This window comes from Gossypium hirsutum, chromosome A09, assembly GCF_007990345.1.
Source record: "Gossypium hirsutum isolate 1008001.06 chromosome A09, Gossypium_hirsutum_v2.1, whole genome shotgun sequence".
Taxonomy (NCBI): Eukaryota; Viridiplantae; Streptophyta; class Magnoliopsida; order Malvales; family Malvaceae; genus Gossypium; species Gossypium hirsutum.
Genome location: NC_053432.1, coordinates 79977776 through 80000318, shown reverse-complemented (window position 1 = coordinate 80000318; position 22543 = coordinate 79977776). Strand labels below are relative to the sequence as shown.

The 22543-nt window shown below is 33.5% G+C and overlaps 3 protein-coding genes across 14 annotated transcripts; 2 read left to right on the top strand and 1 right to left on the bottom strand.

The window, feature by feature from the left end:
• The first annotated feature begins 818 nt into the window (after positions 1–818).
• Positions 819–2564, top strand: LOC107896519 (autophagy-related protein 8f). Of its 3 annotated transcripts, none has more exons than XM_016821705.2 (6): positions 819–964; positions 1368–1408; positions 1554–1609; positions 1756–1808; positions 2027–2145; positions 2240–2564. In XM_016821705.2, the coding sequence occupies exons 2-6, from the start codon at positions 1372–1374 to the stop codon at positions 2341–2343; spliced, it is 369 nt and encodes a 122-aa protein (XP_016677194.1). In that variant the 5' UTR covers positions 819–964; positions 1368–1371; the 3' UTR covers positions 2344–2564. The 3 variants fall into 3 exon arrangements, with proteins under 3 accessions (XP_016677194.1, XP_016677195.1, XP_040933001.1); XM_016821706.2 differs by having other exon boundaries at positions 837–964; positions 1359–1408; XM_041077067.1 differs by having other exon boundaries at positions 858–1408.
• A 542-nt stretch (positions 2565–3106) lies between these two features.
• On the top strand, positions 3107–4476 carry LOC107896518 (36.4 kDa proline-rich protein). Its single transcript, XM_016821704.2, has one exon. The coding sequence runs from the start codon at positions 3107–3109 to the stop codon at positions 3716–3718; it is 612 nt and encodes a 203-aa protein (XP_016677193.2). The 3' UTR covers positions 3719–4476.
• A 1910-nt stretch (positions 4477–6386) lies between these two features.
• On the bottom strand, positions 6387–14695 carry LOC107896516 (oxysterol-binding protein-related protein 2A). 10 transcript variants are annotated; one of them, XM_016821700.2, is made up of 12 exons: positions 14572–14695; positions 13933–14466; positions 11710–12072; positions 10535–10625; positions 9696–10141; positions 9221–9376; positions 8480–8647; positions 8229–8369; positions 7876–8106; positions 7649–7762; positions 6820–7008; positions 6387–6687 (listed from the first exon to the last, which is right to left on the bottom strand). In XM_016821700.2, exons 2-11 carry the CDS (start codon positions 14398–14400, stop codon positions 6832–6834), a joined length of 2355 nt encoding a protein of 784 aa, XP_016677189.2. In that variant the 5' UTR covers positions 14401–14466; positions 14572–14695; the 3' UTR covers positions 6387–6687; positions 6820–6831. The 10 variants fall into 10 exon arrangements, 9 of the variants coding, with proteins under 9 accessions (XP_016677189.2, XP_016677186.2, XP_016677190.2 ...); XM_016821697.2 differs by having other exon boundaries at positions 6387–6692; positions 14572–14694; XM_016821701.2 differs by having other exon boundaries at positions 6387–6692; positions 11710–12069; positions 14572–14694.
• Between the last annotated feature and the right edge of the window lie 7848 nt (positions 14696–22543).

Here is a 22543-nt window from a genome sequence, read left to right as displayed (position 1 = left end):
AACATGATCTGTCTTCTTACCGTAATCAACAAGGCTTTGCTAATACCTAAACGAAAACCAATAAAATAAATCCACGTGTAATTCACCTATTAGGCCTTCCAGAATATATATTTTAGTTAAATTTGACTTCTACATTTAATTTCTTTTTAGTTCATCTTTATACTCGAATTTGACTTTAATTATTTATTTTTATTTCGTTAACAGTAGATGACACATACACATATCAATTTATTTAACAAAGTTACAAAAATAGACTAAAAAAATAGATTAAAATTAAATTTAGGTAGAAAAAGAGATTTACTTTTTAGTTAAAATAAAATACACAAGTTTGGCTGAAAGAGTTGAAAAAGGGGCAAAGCCGAAGGCCAATCTTATATTATATTTATTTTAGGTATAATTTTTTTTTGGCCCTTCAACCTAAAAAAATTATTTTTATTTTTATTTTTTTGTCTTTTTAATATTTAAACTTATTTTTTTATCAAATCATCTTAAAATAGATAAAAAAGTAATATTTATAAAGTTTGCTAAGATGGTATACATGTAAATTGCCACATAGATGACATATTAGTATTTAATTAATTTTTTAAATTTTAAAAAATAATTTTTATGATTTTTAATCTTTAAAAATAATATTTATAATTTTTTGAATTTTTAAAAATTTAAAAAATTAATTAAATGGTGATGTGTCATTTATGTGACAATCTATATGTATACAATATCAGCAAAATTAAAAAAATTAAATTTTCTATTCATATCGTGGTAATTTATAAAAAAAATATAAGTTTAAGGTTAAAAACGATAAAAAAAAATAACGGGTTAAAATAATTTTTTTTTTTGTAAAATTAGAGACTCAAACTTTTATTTTATCTTGTGAACCAAGCCACGAGCTTCAGGCCTTAGAAGAGTTTCTTTTGATCAAGAAAAAGAAAACTTTTTCTTTTCACTTTGGGTTCATCTTCACAAGGTTTGCCTTTCTCGGTTTTCCTTGTATATTTCTTCAGTTTCAGCCATATTTTAATATTTCTTTCTTTTTGTGGGTAATTTGAAAGGATAGTTTTAGTTGAAATTTGGGGCTTTTTAGTTATGATTTTGTTTTCTTCAATTGTGCAAAGGAAACAACACTGTGATCAGGGATAAGACTTGGGTGGTTTTGGATTTGCTTGTATTTGTCTTTAGACTTTACTTTTTTCTGTACCTTCAATTTTACAACTTTTTCTTTTTTGTGAATGAATTGATGGTAATATTATCTTTGTTTTCCACAATCATAGCTTTTTAAAGTCTTTGGAAATTCATAAAGAAGTAAAAAGGGGGGATTTTTTTCCTTGAAAAGCAAGTGTTTTCACTTAATTTTTGGTTAGTAATTTCAGGAGAATGGCAAAGAGTTATTTCAAGCAAGAGCATGATCTTGGTATGTACTGGATTCTTTTACTCTGTTATGAACATGGTGTAAATATATTTACTTTTAATTTCTATGTGAATTATGGTATTTATGGGGAAATCAATGTTTATATTCTCGAAGTTGTTGATATTTTTTGGTTTAATTATTGCGTCAGAGAACAGGAGGGCAGAGGCTGCTAGGATTAGGGAGAAATACCCTGATAGGATCCCGGTACCGATCCGACTTTTACTTCCTATCTCGATATGTATTGTTAGTTTTGATCTAATATGTGCTACTTTCGTCATAGGCCGCTATATTTGCTTGTGATCATAACTATTCCGATCTCGACTTCTTTATTATCTTTTTTTATGTTGAAGGTGATCGTGGAGAAAGCGGGGAGAAGTGATATACCGAACATAGACAAGAAGAAGTAAGCGTCACTTGTACCTTATTCATGACTTTAGATTCTCTTGATTCATTGACTTATTCCGTTAAAACAGCATCCAGTTTTAGTTTGTTTGAATTGTCTATCTCTGTCGCATTGCATCTCCAACACAATGGCTTCGATGATCCGTGTGTTTTTGTACCCATTGACTGCCTTGAACGTATGATGATATCGTTCGTGTAATATGATTCCGAAATTTGCAGGTACCTTGTCCCAGCTGATTTGACTGTTGGTCAATTCGTATATGTCATCCGTAAAAGGATCAAACTCAGTGCTGAAAAGGCAATATTCATATTTGTGGACAATGTTCTCCCTCCAACTGGTAATAATCCTTTGTGTTTACACCCATCAGTGCTCGATGCTTTACCTTTTCTATCTGATTCTGACAGGGCTAAACTCGTTTTTTCTTTTTGCAGGTGCCATTATGTCTGCCATATATGAAGAGAAAAAGGATGAAGATGGATTTCTTTATGTTACATACAGCGGGGAGAACACATTCGGGGATCAGATCTCTCAGTAGCCTCCGGTAAATCCATTTCCGATGTGGCTTTTATCTTTCCTCATTTCACCGACCCCGTGTATTACCTCCAGCCTTACCATTTCCATTGCCTTTGGGCCGGTAATTTCGTTATTGCTAGTATTATTTAAAGACATGGTGACCATATGGTGTACAGCTGAATATATTGTATATAAATTTTAAGATTTCCATATAATGTTAAAGTTCCTTTTATTTATCATCCATCACTTGAATTCAGTCTTTTGCTTGCAGAAAGATATATATACATATAGATATATAGATAGATTCATCGTTTCGTAAACTATGTCGTCGAGGAGCATCAGTTGTGCTCTGTTTCTGAGATGTGCCTTGTGATTGTTTTTGATTTATGTGTTTATGTATGTTTTTTATTGGATTCAAGAACGAATATGTTGATACGTATATATATATATTAAGCATCTGTGAAACTGAAATCAATGATACAGGGATGAAAACAGGATTCACGGATTGGAGCTTGAAAGTTTGAAAAACTGAGCAACAGTCATGGATAGGCATTGAATTTATCAAATCAACCCACACTACAAATCTTTGATTTTATTTCACAATTTGATGTCTTGGAATCCTCCATTTAAAGAGAAAAAAAAAAGAATATTTTTATCATGTTCTTTGATACTCTTTTAGGCACAGTCACGGGTTCCACATCAAATTCAGCTGTATGTATACGTGTGTGTATATATATAGTTTTTTTGTTAAAGTTCAAGGTGAATAATCTTTGGAACCCCAAGCCATGGGTTCCAAATTTACGGCCATGGTTTTTGTCTTAATGGTTTTCATATTAATAGCATTGCCTCCCATTGATGCATCTGTTCCTTGTAGACCGCCGCGTTCTCCACCATACCATCTCCCAACTCACCCTAAAATTCCCCGCCTGAACCCTCCAACCCCCAAGCAGCCACCGTACCATAGTGGTGGCAGTCCAAAGGTCGAGCCACCATCCAAAAAGCCTCCAATGCCACCTGTTATTGTGCCACCAATACCAACCCCTCCTGTAATATCTCCTCCCATCACCAACCCTCCTGTTACCATCCCACCACCTTCTGGTGGAGGTAGCTCTCCTGCTCCACCAACTAGCCAACCGACCTGCCCCGTTAATGCTCTTAAACTAGGACTATGCGTGGACGTGCTTGGTGGATTGGGCTACATTCGCTTAGGAAACCCTGTTGAAAATGCTTGCTGCCCGGTTCTTGGAGGTCTGCTCGAGCTCGAGGCCGCTGTTTGTCTTTGCACTGCTATAAGACTTAAGCTTCTAAACATTAATATGTTCATTCCCCTCGCTCTTCAGGCTTTAATAACTTGTGGAAAAAACCCTCCTCCTGGTTTTATTTGTACTCCTCTATAACTTCAACATTCATCAAAATAAACATCTCTATCGATGATGGACCTCAGCAGGCATGGTTGCCACCGCCACCTCGGCGTCGCTTTGTTTCTTTAACCACCCAAAAGAAGATGATAAAAAAATTGAACATAATGTGTTCATTTTTCCATTATTAGGTTTAAAGCATTGTCTTCGCTCAAGGTTATAAGGTTTGAACTTTGTAGTGTATTATGGTTGCATTTTAAGTGTCATCCAATCTTTAATTATTGACTGCTTAATGCTTGCTTGTTTTAAGTTGTCTCAGACTAATTATTTTACGTGGATTTTTCTCTAGAAATTTATTATTTGCATTCATGTAATTACGATTTAATTCAAGTAAGATAAATGAATAGTTAATTAAAATATTCTAAGTAATTGGTTAAATAAGTAAAGGACATAGCGCGAACAATTGTTGATGCATAGTTTGATTGATGACAATGATAAATTCACCTTTATAGGATAGGGTAGAGAGCCGTTTATTTGGGTGGCCAGGGTATGAATGAATAAGAGGCAGAAGCATGTGGTTCTCAAAATTGTTCAAGGAGAAGATGAAACAAATCTAGGAAAACACCTCTTGAGAGGGTATATAAAGGGGTTTGGTGAGATCCATCTAATGATGCTCGTCATGTTTAAGGTGGCTATAAGTAATGTTATGTAATATACTATAAGTAGATAAGTATACCATGTATCAATAAATTGTATAGTACCATACATCAATAAATGAAGTTATTTATGTTTTTTTTTTTGGTTTTTCAATATACTCACTAAAACACACTCGTTACTAATATAATATTACACTTTCATCTTTCTAAATTTTTTTAATTTATTTCTGTCTCTTTTAAATTTTTCCTAACTTTATGGATACAAGTTAAAATCTTGAAAATTATATTTATTGGATAACTCACAAATTTCATGTGGTTTGAGATACCATAATTCTAAAAAATTATTTATATATTTACCATGGAAGGATGATATATAATAAAACATAGAGCTTGTAGCAAGATATGAGGTTGCATATTCATAAATTTGAATGTTGTACTTTTGTTAAAAAAAATTATTTATATAAATAAATTCGGTTAAAAGAAATTTATTAATATGTGAGTATGCAATTCAGGAAAAAAATAATAAACACTCATCGTAAATGATGAAAGATAAACTCCATCAACACAATAAAAGTTTCAGCTTCAGTACCAATAAGATATTATGACACATTATACAAGTATCATTTATTTAGAATGACTGTAAATAATTTAATACGATAAGAAAATTAATCTTAAATAATCTAAAAAGATGAACCAAGAAAATAATAAAAATAACTTTTAAAATCATATCTTAATATTTCTAAAAAAAAAAATCTAATCTTAATATTCAAGCCTCGGTACCAAGGAAATAAAAAAACTATAACCTTCCTATCGTGCGATCATGTCATATAGGGGGCTTACAAGTTACAACCGTCTTTTAATTGTTATAAAAAGTCATTAAACCTGGATGATAGGGCGAAGAAAACATTGACAAATTGTACTCTACCTAACAAACAAGCTGAATATTTCCTATATATATATAAAACAAAAGCTAAACATAATACGTACATATATACACTGTAGTTGAAAAAATTGGTTCAGAGGTCCAACCAATTAAATCTCCGATTGTAAATTTAAGTATCTTGAAACAAAGACATGATTTACAATAGTTATTAACAAAATGTAGTAAAAATTAGAAAGAAAATAAAAAGTAATGAAAAATTATATTACAGAAATTCAAAAGATAAAAATGAGCAGCATAGTGAATTTTTTAAATTTTTTGTTAAAATAATTAAAAAAGAACAAAAAAAATCAAGTTTACCTATTTTTAACTTTTTTTTTACTTGTTATTCCCCATTTTTTATCCAGTCAAGTTAGATTTTTTAATTTTTCAAATTTAACTTATATAGTTCAACAATTAAATTAATCAATTCACAAAGTAAGCACCACAACAAGAAAAACAACTTTGTTAGATTGATAAATAAGAGAATGAAAAATTATAAATAATCAATACATATTCATAAATTTGGATTTTACTGACTGAACAAAACTCAGACATAAAAAAATGTAAACCAAAATAAAATCTCAAAGAAATCTACACATTAAACTCCATCTAGTGGTATCAAAATCAACCTTATCCACATGAAGTGAAAAAAAATTTGAATGAACGACACTCTCCCCTAGTGCAATTATAAACCCTAAATTTTCATTTAATACTACAAGAAAATAGGAAATTTTAGGGTCTTCTAACAACTACAATTTACAAATTTATTATAGTTCGAAAAATGTTGCAACTTTAATTCGGTCGAGACCCATGCTTCCTAAAAATATATTTTCACATTTAATTATGTCATATATAATATCTATTACAAAATCATGAATTCATACATTTTATTATTTTAATAATATCACTTCAATTAAAACTACATTTGATTTTTACAATATTTTTTTATAAATTTATTACAAATAACATATCAACAAAATCTAATTATCACTTAAATAAATTACATCATTCTGATGGGAGATCCCACTCTACAACTAACATTTTAATATAATAGAATGGTTAATTTCCAAGATTAATTCCACCAATTATTACGTAAGGTTAATTTCATATCTCGAACTACAAACAAGAAGAAATAAGACTTCTTTTTTCTCATTTTCATTTCATTTATTCATAGAAAGAAAATACAAATAATTATGAAATTAAATTTTGAGATGGAGCTATGGAATAAACGAACTATTGAGAGATAACATTACACATACGATTCCCACAATAGAGACATGTTACAGAAAAATTCAGGCTCTTACCTATCCTGACTATATCTAACTCACTTAAAGATTCGCAGAAACATAGAGACGGCAATCAGGAATTAAAGCTACTTACGTGTTTATCGTCTCAATTTGCTCCGTGATTGTTCCCAAGATTTGCCGATTCTAAACTATTAAAAAGAAATTATGTATAGTTAGATCTAAACAACAAAACCGAGCCGTTGTAGCATAAAATGTGGTAGCTAGAATAAGATATTCAAGTAAAATAAGATGAACATGGTGAATGTAGCTGCTAACCTAAAAGTGAAGTCAGCCTTGTTCGGAGGAATCGACAACGTCGTTGAATTCACCGAATATATTCGGGCAGCCATCCCATTTCGCTTGTTTTCTTGATTCCCAGTAACCACCCACGTAGCGGAAGGACCCATTTTCACTGTCTCTCTGAAACCATCTAGGCTTCCACCCATTTTCTTGTAGTTTTCTAGACTGTGTTGGACCACGGGCAGTGTGAATAGAAAGGAGTAAAAGCAATAATATAAATCAAGACCTACCTAGAAATAGAAAATTTTGCCAATATCTTTTAACATAGAACCTAACAGTACGTTACTACAGCGATATATTCAGGCCACAGTTTCGAAAATTATTCAATGGCCAGTGCAGACACGTCCAGAAGGTGGGGTAATGTTGTCAATTTTCCCAGTAAATTAATAGGATTTTGCCATGAACTTTGTACACTGCCCAAAATAATTGTTTGTTTGAATCTACAGTACTGAAATTGACATCTCACACATCACCACTTGGATCACAAGTTTCAATTACAAAACAAGGCATCAATGCCAATTTCCACTTCCTAGTCTTGAATTATACGGTACTGTGGAGTTAAAAATCAATTGAGTTAACCTTCACTTGGAATCAAACCCTTCCTTCATAATATAGGTCATTTATCTAAATCAGATGTAAATAAATTTGAATGAAAATGCAAATGAACGAAAGATTTGCAAACCAAGATGCATAAAGCAAAACATAGGAGGTTTTTCTGGAGGCAACAATCCATTTATGAGGCATCCTAGTTAGCAAACAAATGCATGAGCTTGGATACATGAAAATCAAGGAAGTGGAAACATACCATTCTCTGCCTCCTCTCTAGTCGTTGTTTCTCTGAATTTGCTCTATCATATTCTCCATTCTCCAAATGACGTTGGTCTGGTCGAAGCCTTGAATCCGTAGGTGGAAGATTCTCCTTAATCCGTGATCAAATACCCGAGATCAGACAAAGCTATAGAAAACAATTAGATAGCCATAAGAGAAAAAAGAAATTGCTTATGAGAAACTGATGCAACACATCATCTCTACCTGTAGTCCAGGCGTTAGTTCATTTAGTGTAATTGCAAATGATGTTAAGTTGTAGCGAGTCAGATTAGGCGGTGGCTTGTTCCTCTTCCATAGTAAGGTGGCACTTGATGAAGGGCTGCAGTCCTTTGGCTTGCCACTCCCATCACCGTTGATATAATACATGCTGTCATCCCATTTGCCAATTAATGTTGCAACTTTTTTACCAGAAAGATCTTCAACAAACCCATGGACCTAAGTAAATGAAGGCCAGGATAAAAAAAATACTAAATAAATAAATCCTTTAAGACACAGAAGATAAACTACTATAAGCATGAAGCAATCAAGGGGGATAACACAATTAGATTGAAACTAACCTGGTGAGGGTTTCGGTCAAGAATAGATTGCTCTTTGAATTTGAGTTTGCATGAATAATTGCGATTCCCATGAATGTGCATCAAACCATGGTGATCGCAATACACTTTACCAAGGATAAGATTATAAATACTAGTTGTTACCTGCAGGGAAGAAGTTCAAACAATTCATACCACACAAATAGAAATGAAAGCTAGCATACAGAAACACCTCAATGGAACATCCAGTAAACACAAAGCCCAAAAGTGCACACCTTGCTCCACTGAAATATTTCACCATCATCAAACTCTAGGGTCAGAACTCCAACAGGGTCAAGCTGAATTGAACGCCCCCAAAACTTTGTGCGGAGGTTACTGTCGCCCCAGAATTTCCACCCTTTTCCTTCACAATGACAGGCAATAAGGGTTGGGTGGTGACTAACCTATAAAACTTGAGGAGGTAAGTCATACTTGCTACGGAACTGAAGCACAATATTTGCTTTCACATCCAGATAAATAAAAGCAACTACTTAGGAAGGTAAATACTCTAAAGGCCTACAGAAGTAACATAATTTAAGTCTCCTTCCTAAGTTCTCAAAAAACACTTTTGTAGTGTTTATTTTCACTGTTTTGAGAATGTCAAACCTATAATTGCTTGCACATGAAAGTTTCCTTCCTAGAACTCTCCACAGAAAATCATTTTCCAGATAACAGGTCCAAAATTTTATTCAAGACACTGTTATGTCAATAATTCCCTACATCTTGATTGTCCGTATTAAAGAAGAAAATAATGAAAGTGATTTCCTCATTTAAAGAAATATACATATGTGTGTGCATTAGCAAAGGGTATGCAAAAGTAAACCATTTAATTGACTCTCCCAGCAACTGAAAAGTCAAAAGCACTCGGCTTACTCAAAATAATGACAAAAATTCATAACTTGTCGATTCTAGTTTCAATATAAAGATGCATATTTCTTAATATGAAGTCAAGTCATTGATAGATCTGGAATGCTGACCTTCTCAGAGAAAAAACGAACTCCTTTGTCAGGATAGTCTGCTTCATAAGTTTCTCCTAGTAATGGATTGAAGGGCTTACAGTGTCGGCCTTCAGAGGAAGCATACCCAGAAACAGCAAATGCAGCAACGTTAAGAATCCGTTGGAGACTGTTACCCTGAGAATGTAATAGAAAACCCGGATAAAGCAGACAATCAGATTGAACTAGTATAAAGCAAGGGCATCTACTCATGTTTACAGAGCCTTAAAAAGCATTGCAAAAAGTTCAAAAAATTTTGGGACAGGAGATGTTTGAGGGGGTGAGATTTCTCAAACTTCACTCTAGACAGACAGAACAGCAATTTCTCAAATTCTCAATGTCCCCCCTGTTGCAAATTGTTTGACAACTTGATAAAATTTTGTTATACCCAGTGATAACTAGTATATTTAACAAGAGAAACACAAAATATTAAAGATGAAGAGAATGAATAACATACTTCTTTTCCGTACTTGTATGCTCGGTCCAAAAGATATGAATATTCTAGGTCCTCAAAACATTTCTGAAGGGATGATATTGGTTCATTAAAGTAAACAGGGAGACATACTCGTGTGAGATCCTTTCCCACATTGTCTTTGATCATAGACCAAAGGCTAACCCCTTTCACTTCTTCAACTGGATCAGGAAGTTTTTTTCGTCTCTCAATTTGAGGATATCTGGAATCACAATCTTCGTTATCAGAATGAATCTTTTCCACATTATCCAATTGTTTTTTAGTTTCTTGGAGATCATCTGCATGATCCATTGCCCCTCTTACAGATCCACAACTAACAGCAGGTTCAGTAAAATACTCCTCTGTATCAAAGAACAAGGTTCCTTCTTCATAAGAAACTTCCTCAAGCTCTTGTTTCTCAATATCATCAGACGATTCGGTTGTGCTGCATTCTGAGAACCCAAACAAGAGGTAGGGTAAAAGAGAACAGAACAAGAATTAGTAACCAGAAACAGAGCTTAATAATAAGATACTTATCACAGCATTTCTGAACAAACTAGCATTTAAGTTAAATATAATGAGAATGATGATGGCAAATAAGTAGAAGACAGGAAATTGCAGTTGAAACTTAGGATAATAAGAATTTCTCACTCAAGAATGCGCATCTAAAACTATATGAAATCAGTTTATGCATGAAGTGCCAGTGGATATAACAACAGGTCTGTACGAAACAACAAAGACTACCTTCTTTTGCTAACAATTTCTAATTTTAACAAGCAAAACATATGAGTCAGACATTCATGCATGAAGAAAGATGGAACCAAAGTCACAAATGGGGCATGTACCACTATTTCCACGCCCCAGACTGGAACATTCATGCTTCGTCAACTGGTAGTCTCCATGAAATCCAGAGGTTTCAGATTCGATATTATATGCCTGAACATGCCAAAAATAATAATAAGAAGAAACTTATCAGTGCAACGGAAACGATAAAGCTTAGCAACCATAATGCTTTCGATAAGTCATTAAGAAATGATGTGGTATCATGCAATTTTATAAAAGAATCAACTTAACTAACAGATGACTGAAATGAACAATAATAAAGACAACACTTTAAAAGATGAGATAATTAAAACACGCAGTTTAGCAATCCCACCAATCTGAGTATTGGAGTTTTATTGATCCACTAGGGATTCCATTTGCACCAAGGATTTAAGGTAAGTTCCTATAGTCCTTCTACAAGTAGGGAGATTAGAAGTGCGATGGAAATACATTATTATGATGGAACAAAATGCAATAAACCAAACATACCAGCACAACACATGCTGCATGAAAACAACTTTGATTAGAAAAAATGGAAACTCGGTAAATTTTATAACACACAAATTCTAGAAATTATACTCCAAATCCAAACTTTCAATAGAACATACAATAGTGAGAAACAATTGCAAAAGCAAAACCAGATATCACTAAACTAATTACCCTCCATTAGCAATCTTCACTTTTATAGCCTGGAGAAAACCCATCAGCTCTAATGCATCAAATAACAGAATACGTTTGTTTTACTGTTGACCAAAATCACTGATATTCATTTCCAGTAGCCATCAACACAATCAAGGATAGTTCTCATCATATCATATATAAAAGATTATTGGTACTATTTATTTTCACTTGACCTCCATACTCTCATTTGTCACAGTATATGTTTATCCATGAATTAACTATTCACTTTGAATTCACCAGATGAGCTAATTACCAACCTGAGGCTGCTGAGGGGACCCTCTCTTCCTACAAAATACCATAAAATACAAGCACATTTTTATCATTTTAATTTCATTAAGTCCAACTCGATACTGGTCCAAGTCTAACTAAGTTGATCTGCAATCTAATCCAGTAAATTTATTTTAGCTCACCAAACTATTTAAATCCCCCCCACCCCCTTCAGGAAGAAAAAACCAATAACTAAAAATCAAGGATTTTCATCCAAAGGCACACATACTAATTACCAAGCTGAAATTACCTCCAACTGCCTTATTGTGTCCAGAAAATTAGTTCTTTCTTCACAAAGAACTTTAAGTTGCCCTTGTATCTCCGAGAACTCTGAAAGCACAATCTGCTCGCAATCCTTCACAAGGTCATCATTGATTCCCTCCTCATGCAAACGTTTCTTGAGCCTATCAGTTGATATAGACAAATCATGGGGTACAAGGGAGAGATTATCGTTTAATGGTCTCAGCGGAAGGAGGCTTCTGGTTGATACCAAAGCTTGAATCCAAGCAACCCGATCTCTCTTTGAATCAGTTCTCAAATGAAGGGTCTTCGTAGCAGTGAAAATGTAAAAACGTCTATCATCAGATTTGCTCTCACGGAATGATGAAATCTGCTACAAGAATTCAAATAACAACCCCATGAGTTATGTAAGTCCATTACTGTGGTAAGGTCACATAGAACGCCAAGATATTATATGCCTCATTTCATGATCACATAAAACAAACTCACAGTTTGAACAAAACAAAAGCAAATTCACAGAAGAAATACACGAATGATGCATTATAAAAGTCGTTTTCCAAAAATTAAAAAAAGAAAATAAAAGAAGAAAAAGAATAAATTCTGTCAATTCAAAAAATGCAAGTTGAAAGGCTCAAAACTAAAGCCTTGAGCCCCTCGCAAAGATAGGTAGATTAATTGCTGAAATTGTTCTAAAAAGAAATATCTGTGAAGGTGAAACCTCAGCAGGAACCGAACCCCATTTACCATTAAACACCAGATGATTGCACAAAATAACCGGACTTTTTAAGTCTCTAATAATGGGAGAAAATTGTTTTAGCAACAAATAAACAAAAAACCCCAGATGAAATAAAAACAAAACCAAATTTCATCACAAAAGCCGATGCTAATTTCAACCTTTTAAGCATTACAACTGTCAAGGGACATAAAACAAAGACAATGAATCACCATTTCGATCTACTTGTGCACAGGAGAATATCTTAAAATCAAGAGAAAGAAATGCTATTATATACCTTCAGTTTTCACGTGTTTCTAAACAGTGTTCACCATAAAATTCTATACAATTTAACGAGGAAAGCCCACCAACTAGTCTCATGCCCCCCACTTTCTTCATTGTTTATTTCAATGCCTACAAACTAAAGAAGACCATGTAAAAATTAATAAAGAAAAAAGAAGTTACCTCTTTATTACAAGACAAACAATACAAAACTCAAACTGTTACCTCTTTATTACAAGACAAACAATACAAAACTCAAACTAAGGACGACTACAAACAACACCCACTTCGATATTTCGGAGAAGTCCATGCTATCCTCATCTTTTATTTTACATGGTCTCTGTTAATGTAAATTGATTAACTTTATGAGATCATTTGAAGTCTCGTCATTTCTTTCACCATCACCTTAGTGAAAAAAGAACACTACTTTGAGACCCAAAAGGCCATAACTACAGTAGCTGGCAAACGAAGGCAAAGAATATATATGATAAAACGTGGGAAGTGAAAGAAAAAGAGAGACAAAAAGATCAAAAAGAAAAACCGGGGGGAGGAGGAAATAATATCAGATTTCAAGTAGTTTGAATCGATCTTGATGGCTTTAAAAAACTTCGATCATCTATTCAAATACCAATTTAAACAATGATACGACTGACCAGAGCTTAATTGCTAGACCTAAAAGTATACACTATCACAGCTCTCCAAACCCACCTGCTGATGTGACCCACTCTACATAAACAACCAGTTAAAACGGTAAATATATATTAAAATATAACTTTTTCTTCTATTTTATCTTATTTTTCCCCCGAAGTTAAATATGAAAATCGCAAATCACAAAACAAAAAGGGAGGGAGAAAATGAGAGTTTATAGATTTGAGGTCCCTTTTACAGATCAAACAGTAAATTACATGCCGAACAATGCAAGAAACTTACGGCTCTTGCCCTTCAATTTCCCCTTTTTGTTGCTTTAGCTCAGATATCAATGTCTATTTTTCACTGATAATTTTGTTTTGTTTTTTAGATGAAAAGTTTCAGGGTCAGTAAAACTAGTGTAAAATGACATAATTGGCAATACTTGCTTCATGTTTTGAATCAAAATAAAGTAGGAATTATTTCTTGAAACTATATTACCGCCAAAATGGATCAGTCTGATCATCTGTTTGTTCAATTATCTTTTCTTTTGTTGTTTTGGATGGACGTTTTGAATTTTTATTTTGATTTTCTGATGTATATATCATATACCTTTAAATGAACAATGCCAACGGTTTTCTGATTCTTCCGTCTACCGCTACAACTGTCGATCCTCGAAAGCCGATTGGTTGAGATATCACCGATCAATCTGACGTCGTCCGGAGAGGGGAGGTTTAGAGTCTCCGGCCGGCGAGTTTTCGAGTAAGATAACATTCCATTACGAAGCAAAAACCACCTAGATCTCCATCCTTTGCCATAATTTGTCCACTTGTAGAGAATTCCGGCAACGGTGCCTTCGGATCCTCCCGCCATTAACCTCCCCGCATTGCCTGTTTCAGATCCAGATAAAGCCTTCGCCGGCATGCTCCTGGTTCTAGTCAACGTAACCTCCGGTGATTGGTCGCCGATGCCGAGACTCTCCAACGATATACAACATAGCGGATGCATTTCCTTCACCCTCATTTTTTTTCTTCCAATCTCGACCAACAACCGAAATTCCTCAAAAATATAAACATTCATTCAAACACTCACTTGTTTTTTTCCCATCGGCCGAAAACTGAATCAACTGCTGCAACAAACAAAAAACTGCCATAACAAACAAATCAAAATATAAATTATAAAGAAAACTGAAAATAAAAAAAAAAGTAAAATCATTGAAATAAATTTTGATTTAGAGTTCAAAGAAGAGACATTCTTTGTGGCTTTGGCTGAGGAGAAAACTGAGTTGGAGAGTTTTAAGCTTTGTTTTTGAGCTCTGAAACTGAGAGAGATCCTTCAAGGAAAAATAAGGTGCCTATTTATATAAACATTTTTTCTTAATAAGCAAATCGTATTAAATTTTCTAAAAAGGAAAGTGGCGGATTTGTAATTAATTGGAGAAAGAACTTTTTATCGGGACGAGAGGAAAATATATAAATTATCGGTAAAGTAAAAATATGGATTTAAATATTTAATATTATGTTTATTTTCTGATTTTACAGAGTACGGAAGGATTGTTTGAATAAAAGAGAATTGACAGGGGGCACCTCATAAATCACGAATTGGTTCCATAGATTTCTTAACCTTTTTCCTTTTCTTTTACTTTGGTCCTCCTTTTATTTTAATTTGAAATTTTGGCCCCCATGAAATTTAATTTTTTATTATCTTTTTTATTTTTATAATGAAAATTAATTTAATTTAATATTGTTTTTTTTCTATTTATACTATAAGCTTTTAATTAAGCTAATGTCCTCAATTAATCAAACGCCTAACAAAAGCCTTATAGAAATTCTTGTACTATATATGTTACTGAAAATAGGTAAAATGTTCGATAAATAATTTATTTATTAAAATCATGGTTTTTTAGATCTTGTATTGTGGCATAATATTAAAGTTAATCATCAATATTTATAATTTTATTCAATTTGATCTCTACTCTTTTAATTGAAAAAATTAATTGTTAATATTGTATTATCGGTGTAGCACTATTTTATCTTATCTTATATAAGTCAATAAGTTATTTAAAATTATAAAAAAATTTAAAAATCCAAAAATTGTAAAAGAAATTAAAAATAACTTCTAAACATTTTTTCTAATTTTCAATAAAAATTATAAAAGCTTAGTAGCCGACTAACACAACCTTATGCGATAATACTCTATCAAGTATAAAGCTGGAGTTATTCGTAGAAAAAGAAAAAGGTTATAAATCATAGAAGCTTTATGCGTATGAAGTCTAAGAATTTCTATTCACAGATTCTTGTTATAGTTTTCATGAAAGATCTCACTTGATTTTCACCTCAAGAAAAATAATTTATGAAGTCACTAGTAATGATATTAATAATTAACTCTCACATCTGATTTTTAAGAAATCAAAACGACACTCAAATGCAACCAAAATAACATCTATTGTATTCCATAATTCACTCCTCATTTACGTTTTTTATCATTCCTCTCACTGTAGCATTTCTAGTAGCAATTTGAACCGCCCCATCAGTGCAAAGATTGATCCATCTTTCCGGTACCTCAGCTACTAAAATTTGTTCCTTTCGTCTAGATATGTCCTCCCTGTGGAAAGAAAAAAAATTGTTTTGTCCAAATATATGAAATCTTAAAAATCGCAAATGTATTTCAGGAGACGCATTGAAAAAGAAAAAGATTCCAATTTTGCCAAATTCGTCAAGTTAGTAAACCAAATAAACATGACCAATTTACCTCACCGATGACTGAATTTGCAAAACTGCAAATTAGATACAAAAAAAAAACCCTCACACCTAGGATAACTTGCTTCCAAATCTCTTTAGTTGCTGGACAATCTCTAAGGACATGTAATATATCTTCAGAATGATTACCACATATACCACAAGAGCTGACATACCATTTCCCTCTTAACACGCTCCACGTTAGCTAGCAATCTTTGTTTTAGGACTAACCATATGAAGAATCTGACCCTTTGAGGTCACTGAAATTTCCATGGTATATTTCACTATGCATCCTTTGATTTCCACAACCTTTCCGGAATATACCAATAAGCACTTTTGAGAGAGAAAATACCACTAGAAGTCCAAGCACAAATAATCCTGTCAGGACTTGCAGATGGGTGAAGTGGAGGATACCCGCAATACTTCTAATTGTTTCCTCCAATAACCAAAGGAGAAAAAAATTCAGATTCCAAAAACCCTCCTCATTGACCATTTCGCTTAGTCTACAGTCTAAATTAATATTAATATGGGCTGGAATATGATCAATTAGAGGCCCCACCTCATGTATCCACAGATCATTCCAACATCTAATATTGATCTCATTTCCAACTTACCAGCATAAGTTTTCTGTATAAAGTAGAGCATTTCCTTCGCGAGGTACTAGCAAATATAACATTATACCATACTTGGACCGAAGAACTCAAACCCATAAGGCATCTTGTTTATAGACTAAATTGTAACCTAACTTCATCATGAAAAAGGTATTTTGATCCCTCAAATGTCTAATGCCAAGCCATCCACAAGATCGAGGTTGACAAACAGACTCCCAATTGACCAAGGACATCTTCTAACGGTCATCGAAGAAACCCCATATAAATTTCCTGAAAATGCGTTCAATCTCATCGCAAATTCTTTTAAGAATCATCATGGACTGTAGGAAATAGTTAGGAATAGAAAGAAGAACTTCCTACATCAAGGTGGCTCTACCAGCTATAGATAGTTTCTTTCTATCTCATCTGTTTAATTTACTACGAATGTTATCAACAACAAAACGTAAAATACTACTCGAATTTTTTTCATAAAGAAGAGGAACCCCTAGATAGATGCCAAGATTATGAACCCTATGAAACTTAAGAATTTCGCTCAACTGTACTCCAATAACATCACTAAATCCTTTGGAAAAGTAAATATCCATCTTCTGAGCATTGATCCAATGCTTTTGTTAGGATCGACCCGATTTAATAACGAACAAGAAAAATAGAGGAAAAAATTGAGAAATTAAACACACAAATTTAACGCGGAAAACCCCTCCAAATAGGATAAAAAAATCACGGGCAAAAATAATTTTACTATAATGGCAAAAGAACGAAGAGTACAAAAGATGGAGATAAAGACTAAACCCCGAAAATCTGAAAATAAAGAACCCTCAAAACGTAAACACAAAATTCTCTAAATGTGTTATAAGTTCTAATCTCTAATGGGTGTATATTTTAAGGTTGTAAAAGAGTCTATTTATAAGCTAAATTCATAAGTCAAATAATAATAAAATAATCTAAACTAATTAGTGTTTGATTGAAACAAGTAAACAGAGTTTAACTGAAATATTATTTCTCAAATTTGACTGAAAATAGGAGTCATATTTAACAAATCTCCACCTTGACTTATATTTCCATAACGCCATCTTTGCCAAAGCCTGCCACGAGCCTATCTTGAACTATGCAGGGAATTAACTGAGTCGAATTTGTGCTTAGAAACTGGAAGACTTCTAGCCTTCGACTTGTACACTGCCAAATCAAAACTAACCCGAGTCTGATTTTCACAAATACAGTGCCCTAACTTTTAAAAAATTGCATCCAAAAGAGAACCTCTCTTAAACAAAACGGTCATACCTTTTTCCCTCCTATGACCAAGTAGCCTCCGCTCCAAACAAGTTGACTTCAACTCCGTAACAGACGAGGGACGTCCGATTTCACCGGTCACTGTAGAACCTTCCAAAATATAAAGACTGCCAGTTCTTTTACCTTTTAACAAAACGAGAGCTCCACGAGATACTTTAATGCCGCTCGACTTGATGTTGATTCTGCATCCTTTCAAGTTTAAAATACTCAAGGAGATGAGATTCTTTTGTAAATCAAGTACATACCTGACATCTGAGAGTGTCCTAATCGTCCCATTGTGCATCTTAATTTTAACAGTACTAATACCAATTACCTTACTAGATGAATCGTTTCCCATGTGCACAACTCCACTTTCAACTGAATTGTATGTGGAGAACCATTCTCTATTGGGACACATGTGGAAAGAACATCCTGAATTTAGGATCTAATCAAACGTGAGCTTAAAAGTTATCGCTAGTTGACACTAACAAGAAATCATCACCGCTTTCATTAGCCAAATTAGCACCAGCTACATCTTCCTCGTTACTCTCAGCAGCTCTTTTATTTCGTAGTTTATAACAATTTGCTTTGACATGACCTATCTTTTTACAATAGCGACACATTTTGCCTCATTTCTTTGATGCTACCAAAACGGAAGGTTGCCTATCTGTCTTGCTATCCAAACCAAACTCATTTTCGAGTTTGTCTCTACTCAACAAATGACCCTTCACATCTTCGAACGAGAGTTTGTCTCTGCCATAAATTAAGGTCTCCATGAAAGACTTGTATGAAGGAGGTAAAGAGCACAATAATAGCATAGCTTGATCTTCATCGTCAATATGAACCTCAACATTATTTAAATCATTTAAAAGAGTAATGAATTGACTAATGTGATCTCTAAGAACCTCACATTCGTTCATGCGAAACGTAAATAGACGTTGTGTAATAGCCTAAATTTTCAGTGGTGTCGGAACAGTAATTTGAGATCACTAAATCCGACAAATGAGTAGAAAATATTAATAATTTAGTGAATATCAGTTAAATGTGAAGTTAGGAAAATTTTTGAAATAGTGAATAGTGTACTAGAAACAAATATTTAAAAAAATTAGAATCGGAAACAAGATATCGAGAGTTTGAAAATTTTAAAACGAGCCATAAATATTTTTATAAATATTTATAGAGTGTTAATAAGTTAGTATTAAAGTTTCGTCAAGAAATTTTAAAGTTTCGATAGTTAATTGAATAAAAATGACTAAATTGTAACAAATGTAAAATTATGGGAAATGATTAAATAGCTTAAATGATAAAAGAAAGAGGGTTTAAAAGGCAAATAGACCCAAGGTCTATTTGGACTGGACGACAAGGGGTATGAAATCAGCAGGAAAATTGATGAATTAAGGGAAAAATTGGAATATTGCAAAATTTACTTAATAAAGCTAGGACTAAAGTGGAATTATCTAGATTTCTCATTATTTTTCTGCATTCTCATCAGCAAAAACACCATAGAAGGGTTTTCTTAAGCTGGTTTTTCATATTTTTACTGCAAATCGAGAACTCGAAGCAAGTCGAGGAAAAGAAAAAGTAGCTAATTAGTCCCTAAACTTTTACAAATTTTGCAAATCGACCCAGGTAAGTTCATATGGTTGAAGCTTAATGATTATAGGTTAATTTTATGAATTATATAATGTATGATGAAATATATTTATTGATGAATAGAGAATAAAATAACAACCCGAAAATCGAATAAATGATCAAATTGAGCGGAACATTGGATTTGAGTACTTCTGATCAGTGACAAGTGATAAGTGGTAGCCTCAGCTACACTTATCTGATCAGTGATAAGTGACAAGTGATAAGTGGTAGCTTTAGCTACACTTATCTGATCAGTGACAAGTGATAAATGATAAGTGGTAGCTTAGCTACACTTATCTGATCAGTGACAAGTGATAAGTGATAAGTGGTAGATTTAGCTACACTTATCTAATCAGTGACAAGTGATAAATGTGATCAGTGTAAGACCATGGCAGAACTATGACTTCAAAAAGTGATAAGTGATCATACGCAAGACCATAGTTATACTATGGCAAAGTGAAAGTGAAGTACTCAATTTTCCGTAACCGTTCTCTAATTTGGTTAAAGAATAATATGTGAAAAATGGGCCCAAAAGAATTAAAGGAAATGGATAAGTGGTAGTAAGTTTATACAAGGGAACTCACCAATGATTGTAGTTGACAGGTGAACTTAATAATTATGTATATTATATAAGTGTATAAATATTTGGTAAGATTTATGTTTTATGCCTATAAACTTATTAAGCTCCTATAAGCTTACTTGAGTGTATTCAATGTCTCTTGTAGATTGATGTGGAAGTATATGGAGGATCGGATCAACACAGAGGATCACACTATCCAGATTATCTCTGGTAGCTTTTGTAAATTTCCTTTTTGATTTATATGGCATGTATAAGGTTTGATGATTATATAAATGCTAAGACTTATTTAATGAATATACATTAAAGTAAAGAATGATAAATATGTTAAATAGTATAATTATAATAGAGGTATAATTTGGTATCAAATTGATTGAAATGAATTGGTTGGTTGGATTGGTTTCGGTTTTAAAATTTGCAGGGAAGGTTAGATATTTATAAAGGGGTTATATTGAGGAAAAAAAACTTTGAGATTTTGTGAAAAATTCCATATGGTTTCGATTTAATTCTGGTTTGGTCTCAAAGTATGTTTTGGGCTTTAGAGGCCCATCTAAAGGACGTCATGACATGTTTTAGTAAATGAATAGTATTTAACTTGTATTAACGGAAAATTAATTTGGCAAACTCCGGTAATGCCTCGTACCCTATTGCGGCGACGAATAGGGGTAAGGGGTGTTACATTTAGTGGTATCAGAGCCTGTTTTAGTTGGTTCTCGGAACATGTGTTATGTGTAAAGTGTTTAGAAATACATGCCATATAAATCTGTGATAGTGTGATGTGTATGATCCGATCTAATCTTTGTCATTTTTATAGATACTCTCCGATTATAAAGATGTCAGATAGACATGAACATACTGAACAGGAGGAAGCTAACAGTAGAGTGCAGACTTCTGAACAAGGAACAAGTAGTGATATTCTAATTTCTATGATGCGAGAGCGAGAACTTAAAAATATGATTTATAGAGTTATGAATCAGTGGTATAAGGAGATGATACAAGAAAGAAGTCAGGCTCAACCACCTCCTCCCCCTACTACACCACCTGTGGTACCTCCGGTTGCTCCTCCACCTCCTTCAATAATTGAAACTAGTAAACGTTCTCCGATTGAAAAGCTTAGGAAGTTTGGAGCTGAGGAATTTCGAGGGAGATCAAATGATGGCCCTGTAAAAGCTAAGTATTGGCTACAGAGTTTGGTAAAAATTTTTAAACAGATGGCTTGTTCTCCGGAAGATTATCTACGATGTGCTGTCTCATTGTTAAAAGAAGAAGCATATAACTGGTAGGAAACTGTGGAAGCTGTAGTACCTGCAGAGAAGGTTACTTGGGAATTTTTCCAGAACGAGTTTAAAAAGAAATATGTGGGGAAAAGATATCTAGACAAGAAAAAGAGAGAATTTCTTGATCTACTGCAGGGAAATAAGTCAGTGGCTGAATATGAAAGAGAAATTGTCTACCTCAGTAAATATGCTTGAAACATTGTACCTACTGAAGAAGAAATGTGTATCAGATTTGAAGAAAGGTTAAATGATGAGATTAGAATGATGATTGGGGGTAATAAAATACGGGAGTTCGTTGTTCTGTCAGACCGTGCTCAAAAGCTCGAAGAAGTATATAACAGAAAAATGCATGCGAGATCGGAAAAATAAAGAGTCATTTAAAAGAGGTGCTTCTAAGTCGTTTTCAGATTTGCTGGTGAAGAAATCTAGAGAAGAAATTAGTCGAACTACATCAGTTCCGAGAAGATTGGGTAGAGGCAGATCAAGACAATATGATTTCAGGGTATTTGATAGACCTGCAGCAAGTGTAAGCAGTGTTCAGAATACTCCCCGGCCTAAGTGTCAATATTGTGGAAGACATCATTTCAGTGAATACAGGACTAAGATGGGGGCTTGTTATAAATGTGGGGCTACTGATAATCTTATTCGAGATTGTCTCCAGCTGCAAAAAAGATAAAGTGGATTAGAAAGAGATACAGAGAACCACTCCCCAAATAAGTAGACGTTCGGGCCAGAGCAGTGCTAAAGGGGCTATCCGTTCCGGTATGAGAGAACCAGTTAGTCAATCAGAGAATAGAGCACCAGCACGTACCTATGCCATTCGAGCAAGGGAAGAGGCTACGACTCCTGATATAATTGTTGGTATTTTCTATCTTTATGATGTTACTGTTTATGCATTAATAGACCCTAGGTCTACTCATTCATATATTTCCACTATGCTAGCATCTTCAAAGAAATTATCTGTTGAGTTCACTAATTATGATATACATGTCACTAATCCATTAGGTCAAAGTGTGATGGTTAATTTAATATGTCGTAATTATCTACTGAAAGTGAAAGGCTGTGAATTCCCTGCTGATTTGATGTTGTTACCCTTTCGGGAATTTGATATTATTCTCGGAA